This window comes from Macaca fascicularis, chromosome 1 (assembly GCF_037993035.2).
Source record: "Macaca fascicularis isolate 582-1 chromosome 1, T2T-MFA8v1.1".
In the NCBI taxonomy this organism is placed as follows: Eukaryota; Metazoa; Chordata; class Mammalia; order Primates; family Cercopithecidae; genus Macaca; species Macaca fascicularis.
This window is the reverse complement of record NC_088375.1, coordinates 38,522,948-38,544,938: the sequence shown is the minus strand read 5'-3', so window position 1 is coordinate 38,544,938 and position 21,991 is coordinate 38,522,948. Positions and strand designations below refer to the sequence as shown.

Genomic DNA, 21,991 nt, shown 5'->3' with positions numbered 1-21,991 from the left:
CCTGAGTAGCTGGGACTACAGGCACACAACACCATGCCCAGCTAATTTTCTGTATTTTAGTAGAGACGGGGTTTCACATGTTGACCAGGATGGTCTCAATCTCCTGACCTTGTGATCTGCCCACCTTGGCCTCTCAAAGTGTTGGGATTACAGGCGTGAGCCACTGCACCCGGCCATATTCAGTAAAGACAATTCAAAGCCAAAACATAATTGTGGTAATAGCACAGTTATTTGTTTTTAATGTTTATTTAGTTTTTAATGTTTATTTTTACACTAAAACAGTGCAGCTGGGTCCAGGTCTCTGTATTTCCACTGGAGGTGATGATATGTCTGATAATTATTTCTCTTAATTTCCCACAAAAGAAAAAAAGGGTGAGACTACCTCATAGATCCAATCGGGCAGATTACCAAGATTCCAAGCTCCCAGGCAGGGCTGCTGTTAATAGCAGGGGACTCTGGCTTTCTCTCAGGCCAGAAAATGTATAATAATAATCAGTCCATTCCCAGGCCATTGTAGAAACCTGCTGGCTACTCTCATGGGGTGATCCAGTCCTACCTGCAGGGTCATAGTCATGGTGCCCATGATATTCAAAGCTCTTGTACAATAATGTTCCCATGAGGAGATGAATGAGAAAGGCCATTTTATGAGGTATTGAGGTTCCCTTCATATGGTGTTCAAGTGGAGGCTGGGGGCTCAAGTCCAAGGCATTGCAGAAGACAGTTCCTGCTCTGGATGAAAAGATTCCTTCCTGCTTTGAGCATCTCCAACTAGTTGCAAATCATCATTGACAAATGGAATGTAGGGAAGTGTTGTGTCATGAGACAAGCTGTATTTAAAGTCAACTGTGATAAAACGGTCCATCAAAAGAGGCTGAAATCTGACAGTCTTTCTGGAGCCAAAGAACAAAGAACATTTTGTGGCTCCTATGTTGCTGCCATAAATGCTCAATCCCATTTCCCTCGTGCATGTTGTGGGTGTAGTTAGGAGCTTCAAGCACTGCGTTTGAGTCTATGGGGGACAGAGGAGAACATGGCTCCTACAGGAAGGAGAACTGGAAAAGAGGGATCTGCAATCATCGATCTGGTGTCGGAAGGTACATGGCTCCATTTTGCTCTGAAAAGAAAGAGGTTTTTAGTCAGATTACAAGAATGTTTCCTCACAGCTCAAAAATAAAGTATGCAGTGTTCAGCAAAATCTGAGAAACAGGCATCGACAGTTTTAGCCTGCTTTGTCAAGATTCTCTTAGTACTTGACAAACTTTAGCTCAAATCTGTAAACTCTATAAGATAAAAAGCAGGAACTCAATTATTGAGAGAGATGTCATTGTAAGAAAAATTTTGTTTGTTTCACTATCATTTATTGGATGAGGATTAGTGCTGTACTTCATCTATAAAGAAAACATTAATGACCCATTAACTAACTCTCTGAGCTGATTTTCTTTTCTTTTTCTTTTCTTTTTTTTTTTTTTTTTTTTTTGAGACGGAGTCTCGCTCTTATTGCCCAGGCTGGAGTGCAATGGAGCAATCTTTGTTCACTGCAACCTCCGCCCCTTGGGTTCAAGCGATTCTCCTCTCAGCCTCCTGAGTAGCTGAGATTACAGGCATGTGCCACCACGCCCAGCTAATTTTTAAAAAAAAATATTTTCAATAGAGGCAGGGTTTCTCCATGTTGGCCAGGCTGATCTCAAACTCCTGACCTCAAGTGATCTGCCTGCCTCAGCCTCCCAAAGTGCTGGGATTACAAGTTGTGAGTCACCATGCCCAGCCTCTGAGCTGAGTTTCTAGTAAAGGGGTTGGTTTTACTTTGATCTAACAACATGCTTTTGTACAGTTATCACCTGAATTGGAGTTGAGGTCTATGTCTATGAAGGAAAACCAACCTTCTGGTCCACTTTGGGTTCAAAGCATGGTCTCATCAGTACTATCCTGTGATCAATCTGAGCAATTAGTGAAGCCAGAGGCAGGAGATAACCTTACCAGGCTCTGTTGTAAGCTCTATGACAACACGGATCCTGTCTGTCTTGTTCATTGTTATATCCCAGCAACCAGTACAGTGCCTGGAGCACAGTAGGTCAATAATGTATACTTATTGAATGAATTTATGTTATTCCACATTATCAAGAGCCTATATACCTCCTACTTCTCCTCCTCTTTTCCTTACTCTAAGTCCCATTATCTGAAGGTATCTACTCTTACACATTTAATGTTTTGAAAAATGAATTTACAAGGAAAAGGACTTTCATATGCTTGGGATGAAAGAATGGTGGTCAAAATGGGAAAACTGACTGAAGTCTTGAAACAAAGGGCACTGCCTCAGAAGTCAATAGTAATTAATAATAAAAAGATGGTTTGGAAAAAGACAAATCAGGATCCCCATATCTTCTCTGACCCAACTTCTAGGGGGCAGTTCCCCTGGACAGATGTTGTACTATTTTGTTGATGTCAGGCATCACCTATGAAAAGAGACCACTCTCCCTGCAAGCTTTATCCATGCTTTGTGTCCCCTATGTGGCGGGAGGGTTGTCCCGGATCCTTCTGTGATCCCAGCCTGACAGCCAAGCCATTTCTGAATGGAGCATGGAGCAGCAGGTGCAGAAAATAAAACTCTGGAGAGGCGCAGGAGAGTCTGCAGTCCCCTGCGTCCCTTCCATGTGCCTCTCACCTCGGGGCCTTCTTCTCCAGACTAGAACACCAACTCCAGCCAGCACAATGACAAGGATAATGGACCCAGAGACAGCTTTCATTACGAGAGGGATGGTTTCTGATTCTGAAAGCAAGCAAATAAGAAAAAATTCACAAGTCCCTTCTGTGTTAACTTTCTGGGACTTTTGTCCCTGTGATCATCAGGAAACCCAACACCATTTTCCTTACTGTTGCTTCTCACTCATCAATCTGACTGCTAATGGAATATGTGCTTGTGTTTTCTTGTGTTAATTTTTTTTTTTTTTTGAGACAGGGTCTCACTCTGTCGTTCAGGTGGAAGTGCAGTGGTGCCATTACAGCTCACTGCAGCCTTGACCTCCTGGGCTCAAGCGATCCTCCCACCTTAGCCTCCTGAGTAGCTGGGACTACAGGTGCATGCCATCATGCCCAGGAGTGAGCCACTGTGCCTGGATTGTGTTTGATTTTTTTTTTTTTTTTTTGAGATGGAGTCTCGCTCCCTTCACACAGGCTGGAGTACAGTGGTGCGATCTCGGCTCACTGCAATCTCCACCTCCCAGGTTCAAGCAATTCTCCTGCCTCAGCCTCCGGAGTAGCTGGGATTACAGGTGTGCACCACCACGCCTGGTTAATTTTTGTATTTTTAGTAAAGATGGGGTTTCACCATGTTGGCCAGGCTGGTCTCAAACTCCTGACCTAAAGTGATCCACCTGCCTCAGCCTCCCATAGTGCTGGGATCACAGGTGTGAGCCACTGCTCCCGTTCGTGTTTAATTTTTAAATCTTTAATTTGTAATGTGGTAAATAGCAATAGCTATAAAACCCACATCAACAAAAGTTCTTTGGGGTCCTCAATAATTTTTTTAATAGTGTGAAGGCGTCCTGGTTCTAAAAAGTGTGAGAACCACTTATTTAAAAGACCCATTCTAAGGCACACTGGGTGAGGCAGTGATCTATCCTCCCCTCCCCTCCCTGGCAGGGAGCATGGCTTCCTGCTCTCCCCTTTCTCTAGGCTCTCCCCAGACAGCCACGATCCCCATCCTTACCCTGGGGGACCTGAAGAACCATATGGACACCGCAGTGCTCCACATGGCAGGAGTAAAGGTTGCTGCTCTTAGGATCAAGCTCAACTGATGCCCACGTCTGATAGGTTCCATCCCCACTGGGAAGAATGTCTCCATAATCCATTTCTTGGACAATTTCTTCGCCGTTTTTCATCCATGTCATGTAAATTTCTGGGGGGTAAAAGCTATAAGCTTTGCAGAAGAGAGTTGTAACCCCTGGGAAAGTTTCTTTGCGATTCACTCTGACCAGTGGGGGCTCTAGGAAAAAGAAGCTAAAGTTAAATCAAAGCGCCTTATGTACTAAGCGTATAATATTAGAACTTGGCAACTGGCTTTCCTAATTTTTCTTTATTGCAGAAAACTTCTAAAGCTAAGAATGACCCAGAACTCAGGTTCATCAACAACAAACTTATTTATGTGTACCTGCCACAATGGCAAGGTGATAGGTAGTGAAGAATGTGGAGTTGGGCCATGCTCCATCCTCTAAGGGGGGAAAGTCATACAGCTTTGACTGTTTGGAAAGTGTGCTGGGGTTGTTTACTAGTAACCTTTGAAATACCTTTATGTGTCAAGGAAAACTGACCCACAAAACGTGTAAGTGACTGTTCCCTATAAGTAAGTCAGTAATGGACTGGAGATTAGAACTCCTTCTTCTCAGCTCTGTGTTTAGTGCACGTAAATAACACAGCTATCCCTACTCAGTTTTGGCTCCGAATTGCCTTGTGTACTTGGGCTGGCATTTTGATGACTGCCATCAGGCACAAACATAGGTAGTAGATCGTGCCATGGTTGTGCCTTCAAAGAAACTGATATCATAGAAGGGCTCCAGCAGTGACACCAAAGAAGTATCCACGTGTGGCCTTGCTTCCTGGTGACTACTCTGTTAATTTGCCATAGAATCCTGTCCTTAATGTTTCTTGCTGAAATTGGGTCATGCAGCCATACTGAGACCAAAGACACTATCTGGGGGGACTGCTTCCCGCTCATCTCTGACTTGCCTCCTGACTCCCTTATCATCGGCCAATCCAATACGGAGAAGAGCCTTTACTCCAACAATGCTTTCCTTGTCTCTTTACCAAGGCATGATATTTGGTAGCAGAAGAAGGCTTTCCAACATTAAAAGTAAAATAAATGCTACTAGGAGGGACTGAGCTTTTTGACAGGGCCTGTAAGAAATGAATCCAATATCCTTTTCTAGGAGTGCTTTTTCTTTTTTTGTTTGTTTGTTTTTTTAGGAGTGTGTTTTGACCAAAAGGTTGAAAATCCATTAGGACACTGAATGTAGATAGAGGCCTGGAGAGGGGAGCTTCCCATACTCTTCCCACACACATTTTATCTAGGACTTTCCTGGAGTGTCATACAGACATGATTAATTTTGAATAACAAGATCATACATGGAAAGTTCTGTATGAACTAAAAGTTGACCAACTGAATCATATCTTTAAGGTGTAAGAGGAATTCTTTGCTGAAAGGAATCTTATCATTAGTACTTTTTTTTTTTTTTTTTTTAAATAGCATCTTGCTCTGTGACCTCGGCTGATCATGATCATGGCTCACCGCAGCCTTGACCTTCCAGGCTCAAGAGATCCTCCCACCTCAGCCTCCCGAGTATCTGGGACTACAGGCATGTGCCCCATGCTCAGCTTTTTTTTTTTTTTTTCTAATAGAGATTGGGTCTCACAATGTTACCCAGGCCAGTCTTAAACTCCTGGCCTCAAGCAATCCTCCTGCCTCAGCCTCCCAAAGTGCTAGGATTACAGGCGTGAGCCACCATGCCCAACCTCATTAATCCTTTAGTAAAGCAGAGACCCTCTGTTTGTCCTGGTAAATCCAGATTTTTACTCCTACTGGTGGTGTGTGAGCCCTTTGTTAACTAAACAGTTTGTAAGACTTGTTCTATCGCCTAAAGAATTTCCCAGCTTATCACTGACGGAAGAATTTGCCTCAATAGACCCCCCCAAAACAAGGTGCCCTTGGAGGTACTCCACTCTGTCAAGACAAGGGGAACTGTCAAATCTTGTCAAGATGCTGCTCAAAAGTAACCAGGGAAAGTTCTCATGGGGGCTCTAGCCAATATCACAATAGGCCAACTAAAGAGATGGCTTTCAGGATACAGTCGATATAACCTAGATTAAAAGAGTTACGTATGGAAACAGTTGTTCAGGCAATGTGGGAATGAGACCTTCTCTTTCTCTTTACCTGTTCTTTGTAGGGTGTCGTTTCCATACTCCAGGAATCTCTTTAGCCAGGCAATACATTCTTTTTCCAGCCAATTCTTTTGATATCGCAACTCATGCTGATTGGCCTCCCATGCCCGCTTGACGGTGTGAGCCACATTATCTACAGCCAGCCAGGAGAGGCTGTCTTTATTGAAGATCAGGAAATCCTGCCCGTCATATGCATACTGCAGAAATCCTGTGGTGCTTCCATCCTCCAGCAGCTCACAGCCAATCATTCTCTGGTAAGTGTGAGACCCTGGAACACACATGCAAGCCCACGGGGGTCCACACAGGGACAGAGGTGGACTCTCAAGTGCTGGGAGTGGGGGCATGGCTGGAAGCATCCTCTGGTCTACAGTATGTCACCCTCCAGGCCTGCTGTGGCATCACTGAGTCCCCAGGAGGTCCCTCTTATGGAAGCCCACCTGACAGCAGGTATCTGTGAAGTATATACTGCCTGTCAAAGGAGTGTGCTAATTCCCACCTTGGGGAATTATCCTGTAATGGGAATGACTGATAAGCTTTGTGGCTATTTTGAGTGCAGTGGAGGAGGGAGAGAGATAGAGGAGCCAGAAATACCCCTGGGAAAGTTACTGTCATTACGCATAAGCAAGTCACTAGGCCTGGCTACCAGGAAGTGAGATACAGAATAGGCAAATTTAGAATGGGAAAGGAGATGCATATCAGAAGCCTGAGTGGAAATGGGATGTGGATATGAATACAGAGATGGGGAAGAGTGGGTAGGACAAATGACAAGAGTGATCCTGGGGGAGAGAGGAACAGTTCAGAAGATGCACAGGCAGATGGGAGTCCCTAAACTCCACCAACTGGATTTCCCAGGTTTTGCCGAAAGCCACAGCAGGTGCAAGTCAGCATTGGTCATTGGAGGTCAGCCCAGGGCCCTCTGCAGGGTGGGGGAAGCGTCCATCTCTGCCGCATGCACACCTGAGTGATTGTAGTGCCTCTGCAGGCGCTTCAGTTCCACCTTGAACGTCTGCTGCCAGCCCCTCAGCAGCTGAGTGTACCTCTCCCAGTGATCAGGCGCGAGGTTCTCTGCCATCCATGGGGCCCGCGGCTCCTTCTGCCGAGTGACACTGTCATATGTGGTGATAGGCTGTGAGTCCACATACCCAACTGAAATAAATTCAGGGACCCCATGGCCAGGATCCGAAACGCCCAGGCGAAAATATCTCAGAGAGTGCGTCCCTGGGAAGGAAGCAAAGAAGGAAGACATGTAGGGTCCCAGACTATCCAGATTCTTCAACTGCATTCATTTAGCCCCACACGAGTGCTCTCTACTCAGCTATACCCAGGCCTCCAGGCCCCAGCTGCCATTTTCGCTTATAGAACCATAGAACCCAGGAACCAGGGCCTGGACAAGAACAGAGCTCCAGCCCAGTGACTTGGAGCCTTTCTTGTTCAAGTTTGCAAATGCAGGATGGAATTTTATAGGTAATCTCAACTTGTAGACAAAATATAGAGTGCTGCTCTGGTTGTAGGGGGAAGGGGGAAGAACACTCACTGGGGATACAGGGGGAGCTGTCCCTGCGGGAACCCTCGAGAACTCTGAAGGCTTGAAAACCCTGATAACGCAGACCTCTTCTTTTACCGAAGAATCCTCTGGTGAATAAATGAGGACCCCCACTCCACCTGTGTGTGTGCACATGTGGGCATATACACACAGGCACACAAACACATGCATGCATACACCAGGTCATTCAGAACAAGAACTCTCCTATGGACTCCGGGTTCCTGAGAATGTTTTATTTTTATTTATTTATTTATTTTGAGACGGAGTCTTGCTCTGTCGCCCAGGCTGGAGTGCAATGGCACGATCTCTGTTTACCGCAACCTCCGCCTCCTGGGTTCAAGTGATTATCCTGCTTCAGCCTCCCACGTAGCTGAGATTACGGGCACATACCACCACGCCTGGCTAATTTTTTGTAGTTTTAGTAGAGACGGTGTTTCATCATGTTGGCCAGGCTGGTCTCGAACTCCTGACTTCATGATCTGCCAACCTCGGCCTCCCAAAGTGCTGGGATTATAGGCATGAGCCACCGCGCCCAGTCGAAATTTATTTATTCACCTAATTTAATTTATTTATGCTTTTGAGACAGAGTCTCGCTCTGTCGCCCCGGCTGGAGTGCAGTGGCGCAATCTCAGCTCACTGCAACCTCTGCCTACTGGGTTGAAGCAATTCTCTGCCCCAGCCTCCAGAGTAGCTGGGATTACAGGCGCCCGCCACCATGCCCGGCTAATTTTTTTTGTATTTTTAGTAGAGACGGGGTTTCAACGTCTTGGCCAGGCTGATCTTGAACTCCTGACCTCATGATCCACCCACCTTGGCCTCCCAAAGTGCTGGGATTACAAGCGTGAGCCACCACGCCTGGCCTATTTATTTTATTTACTTTTTATTTATTTTTTATTTTTTTGAGACAGAATCTCACTCTGTCGCCCAGGCTGGAGTGCAGTGGTGTGATCTCGGCTCACTACAACCTCCGCCTCCCAGGTTCAAGTGATTCTCCTGCCTCAGCCTCCTGAGTAGCTGGGACTACAGGCACGTGCCACCATGCCCAGCTAATTTTTGTATATTTTTAAAGTAGAGATGGGGTTTCACCATATTGACCAGGCTGGTCTCAAACTCCTGACCTCGTGATCCGCCCGCCTTGGCCTCCCAAAGTGCTGGGATTACAGGTGTGAGCCACCACGCCCAGCCTATTTATTTATTTGAGACGGAGTCTCACTCTGTCACCCAGGCTGGAGTGCAGTGGCGTGAACTTGGCTTACTGCAACCTCTGCCTCCTGGGTTCAAGTGTTTCTCCTGCCTCAGCCTACTGAGTAGCTGGGATTACAGGTACGCACCACCATGCCCAGCTAATTTTTGTAGTTTTAGTAAAAACAGGGTTTACCATGTTGGTCAGGCTGGTCTCGAACTCCTGACCTCATGATCTGCCCACCTCGGCCTCCCAAAGTGCTGGGATTACAGGCGTGAACCACTGTGGCCAGCCGAATTTTTTTTTTTTTTTTTTTAAGCACAGTGCTTTTCCTATTATGTCAAACCACCTCTGTTAACCATTTTCTCATTCTTTTTCCACTTTTTCTTCTTACTAGTTACAAGGATTGTAATAAGGGTTAAAAGTAAACCAAAATGAAACAAAACTGCTTGGTCCTCTCTGCTGCTGCCACGCCGAACTTCTCTCAGCTTGTCCAAGAAGCTTAGGGCCTGACAAAGTGGTTTCAAGGTAGCATTATGGGTGGTGGTATGGGATCCAAGCTGGTGTGGGCCTTCAGGAGAGACTTCCAGAGAAGGTGACGTCTTAGGGAGGTCTCAGGGACAGGTAGGAGGTGACCAGGCAGAGGAGCTGGGAGGGGATACAGGAGGGAGGGCAGGGGGAGCAGGGCAGAGACCACATGTGCAAGCAGGAGGCGCGAGAAGGCGGGGCGTGCATGGGAACCAGATGGCCTAGGAAGGCTGGAGCACAGTGTCAGGCGTCTTGGGGAGAGGCAGTGCCTGGGAGGTGGAGCCCGGGCTGAGAAAGCTAAGCACCCTATGCCACGCACGAAAGCTGGCAAATAGAAGGCATGCAGCCGCAATGGCTTTCTTCCCCTACTCTGCCTGCTGGTGTCTGCAGATGCCCATGTCCAAGCCTTTTGTCCCGTTATCTCCTGTTATTCTAACCCATCTAAATCCTTCCCAGTCCTCAAAACCCATCTCCAAAAACATTTCCAGGATCATCCCTAAAATTTCATGGCTGAGTCGAGATGACAGATGGAGGCTCACATACCAGAGATCCAGATATTTAAAAGGAATAAATCAATCTAACAAACTGTGAAATATGTTCTATCCCCCCACCTTGAGAGACTGCCCTTTGTATGGCTTTGAAGGCCAAGTTCAAATTAAAAAATCTCACTCTGTGTGAAATTCTGGGCCTGAATGGGGCGGCACAGAGAAAGCTGGTTTCTCCCGCCAGTCCCTAGCCCTCAGCCTGTGACTCACCTCTTCTTTTTCCTGTTTCTTGCTCCTTCCAGCACTGCCAAGGGCCTCCCACAATTAAACACCTCCACTTTTTTATTCAGGCTCAGGCCACAAACTGCCTCTTGTCTGAACTTGTCCTGGACTTAAGTGATCCTCCTACCTCTTGGCCACCCCTCGGGCCTAGCAGGGCCCTCAAGGGCAGCCAGTCCACCCTTAGGAGGATGGGCCAAGTGAGAGTTTGTTGTGTAAACCTCATCAGCTCTGAGTTAGCTGAGTGGGGAACTCTAGGTTCCTGGGTGCCTGGAGTCTGGTCTAGAGTGGAGGGGCCCAGACACAGGGTGACCACCTCTCCTCAGCCTCACGCATTCCTTGCTCTGTGGGGAGGGATGTAGGTAGTAGAGGGCCAGAGTGGGGCTCTCTGAATGTGGGGCCATATCCGCAGGCTTCTCTTGCCTGTGTCTAACAGCTGTACTACACAACACTTCCCCAAAGTCTTTCCAGATTGCTCAACCTGCTGCTGCCATCACCTTTAGGACCTCCCCTACATTCGGATCTTCTAACACGGCCCTTGCCACTATAGAGAACCTTGCAAGGGTGAATACCACTTAATGATATTCATTCCTTCCTCCTCATTTATAAGCATATAGTTAAGAAAAAAGATCAGGCCGGGCGCGGTGGCTCATGCCTGTAATCGCAGCATTTTGGGAGGCTGAGGCGGGCGGATCACGAGGTCAGGAGATCGAGACCATCCTGGCTAACACGGTGAAACCCCGTCTCTACTAAAAATACAAAAAAATTAGCCAGGCATTGTGGCGGGTGCCTGTAGTCCCAACTACTCAGGAGGCTGAGGGCAGAAGAATGGTGTGAACCCGGGAGACGGAGCTTGCAGTGAGCCGAGATCGTGCCACTGCACTCCAGCCAGGGCAACAGAGAGAGACTCTGTCTCAAAAAAAAGAAAAAAAGAAAAAAGATCAGACGACAACAACAACAACAACAAAATCAGCTCACAAAATAGTTAAATAGTTGGGTTAGCTTCTGTGCAAGCAAGTTGGTTTATATTTTTCTTCTCTCTAAAACTGCTTATGAAATAACTCATAACGTGCAGGTTATCTTTTAGAATTGACCACCCCAAGGCCAGGGTACCCTTACCTTGCCTACTAGGAGAAACAGGAGGCCCTGAGAGGTGTCTCCCAGAGCAACTGATTGTACTAGTTATTGTATGTGTGTGCGTGTGTGTGTGAGACAGGGTTTTGCTCTGTTGCCCAAGCTGGAGTGCAGCGGCATGATCACAGCTCACTGGAGCCTTGAATTCCTGGGCTGAAGTGGTCCTCTCACCTCAGCCTCCTGAGTAGCTGGGACTACAAGCACATGTCACCACTTCTTTTTAATAGAGATAGGGTCTATGTTGCCCAGGCTGGTCTTAAATTCCTGGCCTTAAGTGATCCTCCCACTGTGGCCTCCCAAAGTGCTGGGATTAGAGACATGAGCCACCATGCCCAGCAACTGATTGTACCTGTTCTGTAAAATCATTGTTAGCACTTCTTTCTCCCTGTTGCTGGAGCTGGGGTGTAGCAGTTTGGTAGGGTTCAGAGTAGGTATCCCCACCCCATGGGCTCCTCTCTTGCAGGTGTTATCCTGCATGTTAGCTACAATACTGAACGGGATGGAGGCTGGCCTCCCACAGGCTGGGGCAGCATAAGGTCCCAATGTCCCTCTGTATTGCTTTGACCTTTTACTTCCCTCTTCCCTTCCTGTGGTGGGTAGGGGCTTGGGTTGGGAGGGAAGACAGTGGAAGCCTCTGGGGTGGTCATGAGAGCCTCTTCATAAAAGTGTTGGTTCTTATGCAAACAAGAACCAGAGATTGCATCAGAGCATGAGTTCTGTTGTAAAACCAATAGCTACCAGATTCTGCCTTCTGTTTCCCTCTGCTTACTACCTTCTATCTGCTTCTCAATCTTAAAGCACTTAAGAACAGGGACTTAGCTTTTTTCCTTTGTATTTCCTGCAAAGCTTAGCACAGGGAGCTTGGCACATGGTAGTAGCTTGGTAAATATTTGGTGAATTAAATTGTTGGTAAAACACTTTATTTCTGTGGTTTGGAATAATGAAATATGCTGAAATGAGTATGAATCTATTTAACCTGGATCTTTTTTGAGACATAGTCTCGCTCTGTCGCCCAGGCTGGAGTGCGGTGGCCTGATCTCGGCTCACTGCAACCTCTGCCTCCCTGGTTCAAGCAATTTTCCCTGCCCCAGCCTCCCAAGTAGCTGGGATTACAGGCGCCCACCATCATGCCCGGTTAATTTTTGTATTTTTTTTAGTATAGACGGGGCTTCGCCATGTTGGTCAGGCTGGTCTTGAACTCCTGACCTCAAGTGATCTACCTGCCTTGGTCTCCCAAAGTGCTGGGATTACATGTGTGAGCCACTGCACCTGGCCTAAAATATATATATATATATACACACACACACACACACACACACATATATATATGGTTTTTTTTGTTTTTGTTTTTGTTTTGAGACGGAGTCTCGCTCTGTTGCGCAGGCTGGAGTGCAGTGGCGCGATCTCGGCTCACTGCAACTTCCGCCTCCCAGGTTCACGCCATTCTCCTGCCTCAGCTTCCCGAATAGCTGGGACTACAGGCGCCTGCCACCACACCCGGCTAATTTTTTTGTATTTTTGGTAGAGACGGGGTTTCACTATGTTAACCAGGATGGTCTCGATCTCCTGACCTCGTGATCCACCCGCCTCAGCCTCTCAAAGTGCTGGGATTACAGGCGTGAGCCACTGTGCCCAGCCCCTAAAAAATATTTTTGATTTGGCTGGGCGCAGTGGCTCAAACTGTAATCCCAGCAATTTCAGAGGCTGAAGCAGGCGGATCACCTGAGGTCGGTAGTTCAAGACCAGCCTGACCGACATGCAGAAACCCCGCCTCTACTAAAAATACAAAATTAGCTGGGTGTGGTGGCGCATGCCTGTAATCCCAGCTACTCAGGAGGTGAGGCAGAAGAATCGCTTGAACCTAGGAGGCAGAGGTTGCGGTGAGCCGAGATCGTGCCACTGCACTCTAGCCTGGGCAACAAGAGCAAATTTTTTTTTTCTCCATTTCAAAAAAAAAATTATTTTTGATTCAAGGGAAGGCTGGTGAATGGAGAGTTGAACTGCAATCTAGGATCTGCAAAAAGTACTCTCTATATATATATGCAAATCTGCAATTGATTTTGAAATAGCTCTATTTTTTCACATCTGGAAAGTTTTGTGGCTACTCTGGAGGAATGCAACTGTCTAAAGGAGGAGGCCCCAAAAGGAGGAACAAGTTGTGAATATTAGTTCTCACACTTCCTTAATATTCATTTGTATATCCAGTGCTTTTTCTGTGACAGCCACTCTTCTAGGCCCTAAGCTTGTACCAGACCAAACAGATAAAAATGTCTGCCCTCATGGAGTCTATACCCTAGTGGGGGGAAGTGGAGAAGACAGACTACAAAATAAAATATATAATTTTTTTAAAATACAGTGGAGAAAAATAAAACTGCAAAGAGGAATGGGCAACACTATTTAAAAAAGGAAGGCCTGTTAAGGAAGGTCTCCCACAAAGCTGAATTCTGAGCAAGTGCCTGCAAGGAGTTGGGGAGACAGGCAGGTATCTGGGGACAGCAGTCTGGGCAAGAAGGGCCATGCCAAGGCCCCAGGAAAGAACATGCCTGGCATATTCCAGGAGCAGCACAAAGGCTTGTGGCTGGAGTTGAGGGAGTGAGGGGAAAAGAAAGAGGGAGGAATCACTTCCACAGTTATTCATGGGAAAAAAAAAAAAACCCACAGAGAGCAGACTCCAGGCAGAGAATGTGGAAAGGAGAAAAAAGCAGGAAGAAAAAAAAGATGCTGTGTTGCTGAGCTAAGCTGGGTTGGTGTAGAACACCCCCTGGAATCTGGGTTTTCTATTTTTATGATCTCTGGGGTCTACATTCCTGGTAGATGCCAACAAGCAAAAAACCCTCCAGTATTAACAACTTGGGGCATTAGTGCCCAATAGCAGGATTTATTGCAGGTAAGTATCACCAGCATCATCTCCAAACATAATATTTACAATTCATGTAACTTTGCCTTCTGACAAAAATGTAATTTTCATAAGAATTTACATTATCTGAAGTTAAAAGAGGTAGATAGAGAGAAATACGATCTGTTGAAAATACTATCCAAGTAAGTATTGTGTCTTATATTTTTTTTTTTTTTGAGACAGAGTCTCACTCTGTCACCCGGGCTGGAGTGCAGTGGTACGATCTCTGCTCACTGCAACCTCTGCCTCCCAGGTTCAAGCGATTCTTCTGCCTCAGCCTCCCAAGTAGCTGGGATTACAGGTGTCTGCTACTACACCCAGCTAATTTTTTTGTATTTTTAGTAGAGATGTGGTTTCACCATGTTGGCCAGGCTGGTCTTGAACTCCTGCCTCATGATTCCCCCTGCCTTGACCTCCCAAAGTGCTGGGATTACAGGTATGAGGCACAGTGCCTGGCTGTGTCTTTCCTTTTTTTTTTTTTTTCAACTTCAATCTAATTCTGATTCTTGGTTTTGAAACAGTTGTTCTCCACCAGCCAGCCTTGACTTCAAAGTCCAGGCCCCGAAAGGCTGGACTCGCTCTGTCAGTCACACCCATCCACCACTGGTTCAGCCCAGCGTGGCTCTGATCCAGGACATCACAGCCTTCTCCTCTTCATTTGCCATGGGCCCAGTTACCCATCTGGTGCCTCCACAGGAACAAGTCATGCTTGCTCCTGGCTGGGCTTTTAAAATGTTACCTCTGCTGTGGTGGGAAGTTGATTGACACATGTTCAGTCAATAACTCACAACAGAAAAGATGAGGAAAAGTCCAGGTACCCTCTCTCTCATAGTACATTAAACCTTGTGATAATTTATATCCAACCAGGATTTGTGGCAGAGATAATCAGATTTCGAATCATTTGGAAAGGCCAATATTTGACCTACAAAAATGGTAATTTCATATCATTTGATCTAATCTTCCATTTCTCTTTTCTTGCCCTAATAATTTTGAAATTAAGTCTCTCTCTCCCTTTCGATGAACAGATCGTCAGCACCAACTCACTTATTAAGCTGAAATATACAATTTAGAATTTGGTCTTCTGTCTAAGCCAGTCAAGCTACTTCTCAAAGGGCATCTCCTGCCCTGTCTCATCAGCTTCTGACAGATAGTGCTGGAGAACCAGAACAACACAACCAAACAGCTCTTAGGCCAGGTGCAATGGCTACTTGATAGTTCTAAATCATGTTTCCTTTAACCTGTCCGTTAACCAGTTGGGCCATTCTTACAAAAGAATGTGAAAATCACTGGATTGTAAAATAATTGATAAAGTGTTTTCACACATTCATCCATGAGGGCAATTTTTTTTCCTTTCTTTCTTTTCTTTCTTTCTTTTTTTTTTTTTATTTGAGACAGAGTCTCACTGTGACACCCACGCTGGAGTGCAATGGTATGATCTTGGCTCACTGCAACCTCCGCCTCCCGGGTTCAAGCGATTCTCCTGCCTCAGCCTCCTGAGTAGTTGGGATTATAGGCGCCCACTACCACACTCAGCTTATTTTTGTATTTTTAGTAGAGACGGGGTTTCACCATGTTGGTCAGGCTGGTCTTGAACTCCTGACCTCAGGTGATCCACCCGCCTCAGCCTCCCAAAGTGTTGGGATTACAGGTGTGAGCCACTGCACCCAGCCTCATGTGGGTAATTCTTATCTATTTAGTGTCTATTATGTACAAGGAATTCAAGTCAATGTTAAGAAGAGAAGAACAAATCAGATACCAGCCCTTTCCTCCAGGAACTTACAGTATTACTGGGGAGCTAAAGCACATAACAAATAAATGCAATGCCACCACACACAGCAACAAGCAGCAAGTGCCAGAAAAGAATACCAATGGAGTGCTCCAGCCAGTCGGAGAAGAGAGACCGTGGTCCCATGAGAAGGGATCCACTGGGAAATGTTCCAAGGAGAAGGTGGCAGATCAGATGGGCTTTCAATGAGGCATAAAGGGCAGCAGCATCTTAATCATCGTCATCACAACTGCATTTGTTTCTTGAGCACGTACCTCGTGTTAGGTACCATTCTAAGTCCTTAATAAACACGGGTTTCACTTATTCTTCTAACAAACCTTTGAGGTAGGTCTTATAATTCCAACCCACAGATAGAAAATAGGTGCAGAGAGGCCAGGTATGGTGGCTCACACCTGTAATCCCAGCACTTTGGGAGGCCAAGGCGGGCGGATCACCTGAGGTCAGGAATTCAAGACCAGCCTGGCCAACATGGAGAAATCCTGTCTCTACTAAAATTACAAAAAATTAGCTGGGTGTGGTGGCGCATGCCTGTAATCCCAGCTACTCGGGAGGCTGAGGCAGGAGAATCGCTTGAACCCCAGAGGCGGAGGTTGCAGTGAGCCGAGATCGTGCCGTTGTACTCCAGCCTGGGCAAAAAGAGCAAAACTCCATCTCAAAACAAAGAAAAAGAAAAGAAAACAGGTGCAGAGATATTAATTGCTCAAGATCATCCTTAGAATCCGTAAGTGAAGGAACCAGGAATCACACTGTGATCTCTCCATGGGAAGCCCCTCTACCTTAAGACTACCCAACTCTCCCTAGTGTAGGGGGCGCCTCCTAGGCCAGGCTGTCTCAGGCTTCCAGCCCCTGGATTATCACTGCTCTCTCCCGCCCCCTTGTGTCAAGGATGACTCACTGCCTCTGATTGCCCAGTCCCTGGGGCCACAGGCTCCAGACCTTCATACACACAGGTGGCCGTGAGTCCTGATTGGATAACCAGGTCAACACAGTCTGATTATTTGCTGGCTCTCTCAAGCAGTCCAATGCCTTAATAAGGTCAAAATGATGATGATTCCTGGGAACTACTCTTTGGAATTTCGAGCATCGTGGGAATGAGGGGAGAAGTAGGTGGCGATGTTTTTAGTTAAGGGGACCTTTGGACACATCTCAGACCATGTTTATGGATGGTTCTATGTGCAGCAAGAACCATTAGTCCCCTCTTCTAATGACTTGTCTAACTACAGGAATTTACTGAGAGCATAAAAGTGGCGACTGTGACAAGTATGGCTTGTGAGCTACTTTTCTAAGGCTACCCTTTTGAAGGTTGCCAGTGTCTCACTTCATATAGGTTTATTCTTTTCTGAATGTCCAGTAAGCACAGTCCTAGTTGCTGGAAGCACAGTCCTAGCTGCTGGAACACATGAAAGTCCCAGCCCTCTGAGCTAATTTCTAGACAGGAGATCGCCAATAAATGCATATATAATACAAGGTCAGGTGGAGATAAAGGTTATGAAGAAAAGTAAAGCAGAGAAAAGAGAGAGTGGAGAGGAGGCCTGATCTTTTAGATAGAGGGACCAGAGCAGGTGGCATTTGAGCAGAGATGTGAACGGAGTAAGGAAGTGAGCCCTGTAGGACCATGTGGAGTTTTGGAAAACGAATGAATGAGCTCTGCTGTCGTTTTTCCCTCAGTACTCTCTGTACACAATGATGACTATATGTCTCATGTCTCCCTGAAAATCCCAATTCTATAAATTTTAGTCTTCTAAAATGATCCTTTGAAGTTATAACAAAATGTGACTTAATATGTATACTCTTCAAAGATTTTCCCCAATAAATATAAATTCAGACATCAGAAAAAACATCCTTTGTCATCTGTTTCAATTTGAGTTCCCTAAAATAAGTGTTCAAATAGTCATGTGTTCGATCTTTAACTTAGGTTCCTTCCCTCCAGTTCTTAGCAATACTGTGGGGTAGGAGGATTCCGGTCAAGTGAGGATAGGCAGCTATTTCAACTAGTCAAAAGAAAAATTTACAAATTAGCTGAATTTCTCAAATTTAGATAGATTCAATGCCAATTAAGAAGAGGGCCTTAAGGGAGTGAAACATTGTCTTGGAGAAATTTCTATGGCCTGTACCTTGGCAACAGCTCCATGGAAACAGACTGAAGTCTATCTAATAAAGTCTGTAGAAAACGCCCATATTTTCTCATGTTAACTCTTTGAACTCAAGGTCACTTCTAAGCAGATAATATGCAAGTCTGTTTTTTAACACTAGCCCAGTTGGCAGCCTATGGAGCTTATCCATCATCAGACCTCGCCTGTGAAGGACTCCACCATTCATGAAGTAGATTGATATAGCAGATTGATACAGCCATGAAATTATGAGTAATATCAAGAGACTGACCTTGGTTATGTCAAGATGAAACACACAAACCACATATGGCTATGAATGAGAAATCTCATGCCAGCCCCCAGTCTGATTACACCCACCCATATCACCAATTCACAGTTTCACGCAGGCTGAAATGAAGAACAAGATGAGTTGTAAAAGCACAAAACACCTTTTTAATACAAATCCTGCAACTACAGTAAGCCACAGTTTTGAATTTGCAGTCATTATTACTGCCCAAGCTTTCTACGGCTCCGAGTCAAATAACTGTGATTTCTTAGGGATATTACCTCTGAACATAAATTCACCCAGCAAACATTTACTAAGTGCCTGTTGGGCACTAGGTAGTACCAGAGAAATAAGAAGAAAATGAAGCTATCTCTTTCTGTCTTTAAGGAGAGCCTCAAAGGGAAGATTTTTGTAAATGGAAAATTATAGAACTGTGAACAGGAGCTATGGGAGCACAAAGGAAGGAGGAGTCAACTGCAGGCTATGGGGTCGATGAAAGCAACACACTGAAAGTGATATTGGAGTTATGTTGACATTTCCTGGAGTATGCCCACAACACTTCAGTATCTCCTCCTGTGTTTCCCCACGTATTACTGGTATATAGCTCCCATTCAGGGCTAGCACTAGGCATAAATACCAAGTAGACCAGGTCTTTTTTCATAATCTCATCCTTTCCCAGCCAGTGTCCCTCAAAGCCCAGGAATGTTCAGTTAGGGTCCTAGCAGGAAACAGCCTTCAAGCCAGATGGGTCATGTGAGGAGACCTTAATGGGACTCCTTGCAGAGATATGGTCAAGGTTAAAGGAACAAGCAAGGATGATGGGCACCCGCAGGCTAACAACTATGGGAAGCCATTATCACCCCTAGGGCTTAAGACAGAAAAACAGCAAATACTGTTACTGAAGCCCAATGGGAGCTAGAACCATGAAGAACGGGTTATTTAGGAAAGACAGCATTACAGAAGAACACAGCTACTGCCAAAGACATTACCGAAAGTGGGGAAGGAGCAAGAAAGATGTATCCCAGCCTCTCTTTCCTCCCTGCTCTCTGACCTCTCTCCCTTCAGTGTCTCCCATTGTGTGAACCCAAGCACAAATCAGTTTGCAAGAGAATCTAGGTGATGCAGTCTAGCAGTCAGCCTCAAGGACACAGAACAGAACAGAGAAGGACGCACTCTAAGAAGTCAAAAGAGAACAGCCAGCACCAAGTGACCTTCCCTTGCCTTTATAACTTACTTGTTTTATTTCCTGTCCCTCCAATTACCAAAGCGACAAGTCTTCACACCCAGAGGTGCAGTGACATTGTGGAACAGCCCTGGACCGAGGGCCGGAAGATCTGCAGTCTCCTTCAGGTTGTTCCTTATGTTGAATGTGGTCACTCTCTAGGCCTAGAGAAAAATCTAGACCTCATCTTTAAATGGGGATATTTTCTTCACCTACCACAAATAGTGAGATTGTCATAGGAGACAATATGTTTAAGGAATATTATTCCATATTATTGGAGAGCTCTTTGAGAATCACATGTAGGTAATATATAAGCTTTTTTACTTCCAAAAATATCACCCTTTACCTCCCTCTTCCTTTCCTCTTTCATCTTCTGCCTCTTACCCTCACCCCCAATCTTTCCCATAAATGATGAGACTTTCTGGATTAAATTTTCATGGAAGCAGAGACTATGTCTGTCTTGTTTGCTGCCATATCCCGCAAAGTGCCTGGCACATAGTAGGCCATCAATCAATATTTGAACAATTAACACATGGAATTTTTTATTTTTATTTTTTTTTTTGAGAGGGAGTCTCACTCCATCACCCAGGTTGGAGTGCAGTGGCATGATCTCAGCTCACTGCAACCTCCGCCTCCTGGGTTCAAGCGATTCTCCTGTCTCGGTCTCCCGAGTAGCTGGGATCACAGGCGTGCACCACCATGCCCAACTAATTTTTTGTATTTTTAGTAGAGATGGGGTTTCACCATGATGGCCAAGCTGGTTTCAAACTCCTGACCTCAAGTGATCTGCCTGCCTTGGCCTCCCAATGTGCTAGGATTACAGGCGTAAGCCACCACTCCCAGCCATATGATTTTTAAATTTTTTAATTTGTGTAAGTTTACGATGTAAACGTGCAATTTTATTATAGCATAGACTGTGTAATGGTCAAGTTGGGGCTTTAAGGTATCCATCACCCAAGTAACACACATTGTACCCATTAAATAATTTCTCATCATCCACCCCCCTCGCCCTTCCAAATCTCCATTGTCAATCATTCCACTTTCTATGTGCATGGGTGATTTGAAAGAACTCCTTCCTCTCATGTCCATCAGTCACACCTATGGTGGTGGCCAAGTCTACTGGTGGTACACTGCCCACCAATACCAGTCCTCAGCCCAGAGAGCAGGTGCCTAGGGCAGAGAAGCCTGGTGGTTCTAGCCCATGGGCCTTTTTGCCTATTTGAGGCAACAGAAGGCATTTGCTTCCCCAGTGACTTGAGCTCCCCAGTGAAAAACTCTCCCTTCTACTTGATTAATATTTCTCACTGCCAGTAAACAAAGCCAGAGCCATGGTTTTATCTTTCTTGGATCTTTTGTTACAGGTAGGGCTTGTGTTGAGGAGGGAAAACATAAATAAACCTGAACAATGGATCTGCTCCACTGTTAACGCCCCTGAAACTCTGACTACATCCTCATGAGACTCTGGAAGTTAGAAAAGAGGAGAAACAAAAGTAAAAGAAAAAATATGAGCAGAAAAGAAAGGAGGCCATGCTCAGAGGGAAAGTGGGGACGTTCCAGAGTCTTTCTAGAACCCCCTCCCTCAGAAGGTGGTGATATCAAAATTTTACAAATATGAACTGGGAAACTGTTCAGGTAGTCCATTGCTCCTGGAGTCCTGAGTGTAATACATACACTTTTCTGCCCCTGGCTTCTATGTTTTTTGCCACAAGTTTTAGGAAGAAAAGCTGTTCCTTCTAGGCTGCCTCAACTTGGAGTTAGGAGAGAAAAGAACATGGGATACTCACGGGAATCGCTGTGCTTCACCATTACTACAACGACGAGAGGTAACAAGAACACCATCAGTTCCCCTATAGTCCTTCTCTTTCTGGGTTCTTTAAACCTAAAACTGACAGGTCCCTTCTGAGAACCTCTTGGGTGATTTAGCAACTGAGTGACACACAGGGCCTTCTCCCAATCAGAACAGCGGAAAATATGCAATGTCATCAGTTGCTAGGTTAAAAAAAAGACAAAACGAAAGCATGAGCACCTTCTTTGGTAACTTTTAACCCTTTGCTGGTTTCAGACACTGTTTGCTCCTTTTGGTGTATCTGCCTTCACCCCTCTTCCCAACTTTTTAATATTTATGGAGCACAGTCATGTTCAAAGCACAGAGAAACAAAGATTAATCGTATCTGGTCAATCAGGGAGCTCAAGCTGCTGCCTCTGCTTCCCTGGAGCTTAGGTTTTTGCTTAAGGGTCAATAAGAAAGAGTCACACAGTTCCCAGTGCTTGGAACTCCCTGCTCTGGCTCCCTATGATGCTGTAGTCTCTATGTCTGAGATAGCAGGTGTCACTTAGATTGTCCTGTAATCTTCAGCTTAGGTCTGTCCTCCCTGCTACTCTAGCACCCAGCACAATAAGCTCAAAACACTTACTGAATAAAGGAAGGCAAGAGAAAGGCCTAAGAGAAGATTCTGAGGGACAGCCACTCAGCTCGCTCAATCAGCAATTGCTAAGATCAACCTGTGGCTACACTGTCATCAGGAGCACATGACAAGCTAGAAAACAGCAGCTTAAGCTTGTCCAGGGAGCTGGGGAACAGGCCCAGACAGGAAAGAGGAAGTAGACATGAAGGGGAGAGGTGAATGG

At 45.7% G+C, this 21,991-nt stretch overlaps 1 protein-coding gene across 3 annotated transcripts in view; it reads right to left on the bottom strand.

The window, feature by feature from the left end:
- Positions 1-210: 210 nt before the first annotated feature.
- LOC102136518 (major histocompatibility complex class I-related gene protein) overlaps positions 211-21,991 on the bottom strand; it is a 31,713-nt gene continuing 9,932 nt past the window's right edge. The window contains exons 1-7 of one of the 3 annotated variants that reach the window (XM_045399932.3): positions 21,148-21,291; positions 19,376-19,575; positions 6,889-7,149; positions 5,924-6,199; positions 3,707-3,982; positions 2,663-2,767; positions 211-1,114 (exon numbers count right to left, since the gene is read on the bottom strand). In XM_045399932.3, coding sequence (XP_045255867.2) covers positions 1,074-1,114; positions 2,663-2,767; positions 3,707-3,982; positions 5,924-6,199; positions 6,889-7,003 — 813 coding nt within the window. In that variant the 5' untranslated portion in view covers positions 7,004-7,149; positions 19,376-19,575; positions 21,148-21,291 and the 3' untranslated portion in view covers positions 211-1,073. Of the gene's footprint in view, positions 1,115-2,662; positions 2,768-3,706; positions 3,983-5,923; positions 6,200-6,888; positions 7,150-19,375; positions 19,576-21,147; positions 21,292-21,991 lie in introns of those variants that run through there. The other 2 variants (XM_045399840.3, XM_015446040.4) reach the window with 2 other exon arrangements.